Here is a 5,153-nt window from a genome sequence, read left to right as displayed (position 1 = left end):
GGGTTGGGGGGGGTACCCATATCATAGTAGACACTTTTGTTAATGCTTCGAATAAAATTACTTTGTGTTTTATTATTGTGTTGTGTCCTGTTCTGTATAATGTGTCCTATGTTGTTTTCTTTGTTTAAAAGTTAAAATACTCGCATCAGTGATTTTGCAGTTAATAGCTTCGAAGACCCGAGTTTGATTCCCGAGGGAAGAACATTATTTATCTAGTTTCCCAGTCTTTCTGCTGAGACAATGTATCCCTTTCAGCCTGGGTCGGTATTGACAGGCAAAGTCAGAAAAGGCCCCAACTTTGTGAAAAGTTACATGATATTGTCGTTCTTATTTCATTCAGGTCAACTCTTCTGACGAGGGTGGTGTGCTAGTGGGCAACTGGTCAGGAAATTATTCTGCAGGTCGTTCACCTCTCAGCTGGACTGGCTCTGTAGCCATTCTGGAGTCGTACTGGGACAGCAAGCGGCCGGTTCGCTTTGGACAGTGCTGGGTTTTCTCCGGTCTCTGTACCACAAGTAAGTCTCTCGGTCTGACGTTGAGTGGGGTAGACACACCTCCAGCCAGTCTGTGGGAAGAACAATGACATGAATACGTCTTCGGAGACATGAAAGTTATGTCAAATACGCAGTCTCTTTTATGTAACTTGGTCTTTTCTGAAGATACCGAAAAGTTTCGTAGGCCAAATTGGGGCATGGTATCATGGAATCTAATATTAATAAGTAAATAAACTCCACGATAGTATGCCCATATTCTGTCTACAAAAACCGTAGGTTCTCACCAGAAGAGACAAAGTTATTCTGACCAGACTCGTATTAACCACCACTCTCTGACGTATAGATATCGCCTTCAGGGAAATGAGTAGCCATTTTTTAATCTGATGGATAATAATTTTACTATCTGGCACATCCTGATAGAATTTTCGGACTTTGGAGAAGCCTGAAGGAAATATTCTAATAATTAAATGTACCAACTTCAAACATTTGTTCTCCATTATTGATCACAGCAGTTTTTTTCGATTTTAAAAAGACCATCAGTCTTTACTCAAAGATGTAGACCATGTTACTTTAAAACAGACTCAAAGTCACACGTTTATGTTTCGAATGAACAATTCTTGACAAGAATGTTTAAGTAAGATACGTTGTCAGCATTCTGAAAGTACTCCCATGGTATTCGGTTTGTACATGCTTAAGAGGTCATAGGAAACTTTGAGATTTTCAGTTAAGGTTCGTAGGTTTATGTTATGACTGTAAATACCAGTTAAAGTGGCGGGTCGTACACTAAGAATCAAATTGAATGCAATTAACTTTGTTTTCTTTGGTCCCCCGCAGTTGCCCGAGCCCTGGGAATCCCGGCGAGAAGCGTGACCAACTTCTCCTCGGCCCACGACACAGACGGCTCAATGACCATCGACATTGTCTGTGACAAAGACGGCTCGCCTGATGACTACAACCCAGACTCCATCTGGTGAGAAGACAGGGGCAAACAGGGGAACCTCGTAGTCTAGGGGTTACGTTTTTGCATTTCATTCACTAGGTCCCGAGTTCGAAACCTGACAGCAACGGAACATTTTCTTCTCTGAAATTGTATCTTTTAATCTTCTTTCCTGCTCTCTAACTATGGTTATGGCCTTATGCAGTTGCAGGCGCCGTGAAACGCCTACAAAAACAAACAAAAAAGCAAAAAGAGAGACAACTCGTAGACGAGAATTATGATAGCCAAGACCAGGCATTTCAGGTGTAATTTAGGTTCACCAATGAGCGCGTTATTTGACTCTATTTGGAACGAAACGAAGAGCAACGAGGTTTAAGCTGAGGACTATGGCGATATTTGTGTTTTGACCCTCATTTGCGAGTCCATGGTGTGCATAGACGCACTGAATTTAAAAAGAATATATTTTTTAATGTATCAGTTTATCTTGTATTATTTCTCTAAATAGAAAACAAAGAATTGTGTCCATGACAGTGCCGTATATTATGATTTAAGTCTATGGAGAAAACGTAAAAAAGACCAACCCCAAGATAATATACTTGCCATAATCGAAATTGTTCCTCTTTTAGGCATTTACAAAGTTAAAAGTATCCGCCTTAGATATTGCGCTCAAGCTAGCACATGTTCTCCCCTTCTGCGAGTCCTCACCCCCCCCCCCCCATCTCCCACCCCACCCCATCCTGTCCTCCACCCACCCTACCCCCACTCCTCTTTGTAGTGTTAGTTTTAATAAGAGTTTAACAGCACTTTTGACACAATGATTGGCTCATACAAGTGCTGGTGATTAGAGATGTAACTAGAGAATATCATCCAAAGAAAAGAAGTGGAAGAGCGAATGATGAACATTGTTTGATAGGAAAGAAAGAGCGAACCACACTTGACTACCCGCCAACCACCCACCTTTCTTTAGTTATAAATCCCAAGTCAATGTCCTAACTTTGCCTAAACAACGACAAACTTTTCAGGAATTTCCACGTGTGGAATGAGGCCTGGATGGCGAGACCGGATCTCCCAACAGGATTCGGAGGCTGGCAGGCGTTTGACGCTACACCACAGGAAACATCTGATGGTAAGTAAATGTAGTTATGGACATTGAAAGTAGCTTGGCTTTCTTGTATTAACTTATCCATAGACCAAAGGTAACTGTTTAGGATGTACCGGCACATACTATGTCCAATCAGCTGCTGGCGAAAAGTCAATATTACGACAAATTTCAAACCCTCATACACAAATTAGAAGCAGAAATTTTGGATGTTGGATAGTATACTATGTTACTACCTACCTTTTAACTTTTCAGATATAGGAAAAAAGAACTGAAAAATCTGTTTGAATAACAAAATTATGTTGTTGGTTTTTTTAAAGTACCCCAACATGCCCAAGAGCACCCTTAAACATTAATAAAAGATTTAAAGTAAACTGTAGGTTGATCTCCCTCTTTATTAATGACTTCCACCACCCTTTCCTCGTTTTTTCTCTAGGACAGAAGCTCTTTCAGATTTTTTAAGCCTCAAGAACAACATGTTTTGGGTTTAACTTCTTATGGTATGAAAACAATATACTTGTTTGAACGTTGGGTTCAACGTTTGCATGGAATTGAAGCATTTTATAGGTACCTTTGGGTACAACTTATAGAATTAAAACATACTATTGGGTGCTTTCTATTGAACCCATCATTAAAGTAAAACATAGGTACTTTCGGTTGAACTGTGCCAGAAATTAAACCTTATAAATAGTTTCAGTTGAGCTCCTTATGGACTTAAAACACAATGTTACTTTCGGTTGAACTATGTATGCTATTTAAACATACAGGTATTTTTGATTTAGCTCCTTATAGAGTAACAATATAACGTTACTATAGGTTGAACCCTCAGGGAATTAAAATGTAGGTACTTTCGTTTGGACTCTTCTTCATAAAAGTGAAACATAAGCACTTTCGGTTAAAATGTGCATGTATTTAAATCATATAAGTAAAAGTAGAGGTGACCAACAAAAACCCAACAACTGCTTTTGTGTTGTATCTAATCAATACTCTCCTAGTAGAATTGTAAATGGGCTTATTTAGCAGTGTCATGCTCATACTGTGCCGGAAACATAGGGGAAACTGCTGCATTTTTTCCCTCATCCTTACTATCGTCATTTTCCTCTACTTCTTTTGTATGTTTGTCACTCTCTAGTGAACTGCTATTTCCGGGGCGCCTTTATAGTCAAAGGAGACTTTGTGCTGTTGAGGCCAGAGAGGTGAGCAGAGTAAGCCTGATTCCCCGTTTAGACTTCTCTATTGATCCCCCCACCCCTTGGCGCTCATACGACCTTATGTAGTAGCAAGCGCTGAAACCTTACTAAAACTAACTAAAATAATTTCCTACAACGCTTCTCTCGGCAGGCACGTACTGCTGTGGACCAGTTTCGGTGGCCGCCATCAGGCAAGGGGAGGTAAACATGCCATTCGACGCCCCGTTCGTGTTTGCAGAAGTGAACGCCGATCGTGTGTACTGGATGCCTGATGTCACCGGAACAGTGAAGAACGTGTTCACTGAGGCAAAACTGTAAGTTAAAACAACAGCAACAACAACAACAACAACAAAAAGAACAACAAAAAGAACACCAATAATAAAAGTAATAATAGTATGGTAGTAATATCCATATATTGTGATATGGATATGACAATAATAATGATAAGAATGATAATGATAAGAATAATAAAAAGAAATAATAATAGATAATGATGATGGTGATGATGATGATGATGATGATGATGATGATGATGATGGTCACAGCACTGCCAAACATGATGTCTATCAATAAACAATGTTTTTATTAAATTAAAAAGTGGATGACAGTAAACAAATTTAAACTAAACAAAGAAAAGACAGACATCATTCTTATAAATAATCCACGATTAAATAAAGATCTGGAAAGTTTCAACTTTGATTTATATGGGCACTTGACATCTAGTAAAGAAGTTGTCAAGAATATGTTGACCGCCACTTATCAATGGGCTCGTTTGTGGGATCTCAGTCCAAATCCCTTTATTTTCAGCTGAGAAGGATAGGCCTAGTTCGAAAGTACTTAAACGAAGAGACCACAAAAACATTGGTAACATCTCTTATCCTATCTAGATTAGACTATTGTAACTCAGTCCTAGCAGGTCTGAACAACAGATATTTGAGTCGTTTACAAGTCATTCAAAATAATGCCGCTAGACTGATAACAAGATCTAGAAAAACGAGTCCATGTCACTCCACTATTAAAAGAACTGCATTTGGCTCCCTGTTAAAGAAAGAATAATATTCAAAATCTGTGTCATGTGTTTCAAATGTGTAAATAAAATTGCTCCTTTTTATCTACAAGAACTTATCAGTATATATAAGCCAGGGAGAAACCTAAGAGTATCAAACGATAACACCCTACTTGTGACACCCGTAAAATCATATAGATCATATGGAGAGAGATCTTTCTCATATCTTGGTCCGTTTAAGTGGAACAGACTACCCATGGAATTTAAACAAAAACACTTGATTGCTTCAAAAGACATGTTAAGCATTTTCTGTTCCTACAGTCCTATCCTTCATAAGCTTCTTACGTTATTATTTTTATTATAGTTGTTCTGTGCCTATGTCTGATTGAAAATAGTCCGTATGTGTGTGTGTGTGTGTGTGTGTGTG

At 38.8% G+C, this 5,153-nt stretch overlaps 1 protein-coding gene across 1 annotated transcript in view; it reads left to right on the top strand.

Annotated features, from left to right (window-relative positions):
- LOC101859899 (hemocyte protein-glutamine gamma-glutamyltransferase) overlaps positions 1-5,153 on the top strand; it is a gene marked incomplete in the record, with an annotated part of 69,221 nt that overhangs the window by 56,878 nt on the left and 7,190 nt on the right. Inside the window, 4 exon segments of the mRNA XM_013082635.2 lie at positions 341-515; positions 1,329-1,464; positions 2,454-2,557; positions 3,872-4,034. Of these exon segments, the coding sequence (XP_012938089.1) occupies positions 341-515; positions 1,329-1,464; positions 2,454-2,557; positions 3,872-4,034 (578 nt within the window).

The sequence above is a fragment of the Aplysia californica genome, unplaced genomic scaffold (assembly GCF_000002075.1).
Source record: "Aplysia californica isolate F4 #8 unplaced genomic scaffold, AplCal3.0 scaffold00009, whole genome shotgun sequence".
Classification (NCBI taxonomy): Eukaryota; Metazoa; Mollusca; class Gastropoda; order Aplysiida; family Aplysiidae; genus Aplysia; species Aplysia californica.
This window is presented reverse-complemented; position numbering and strand designations above follow the sequence as displayed.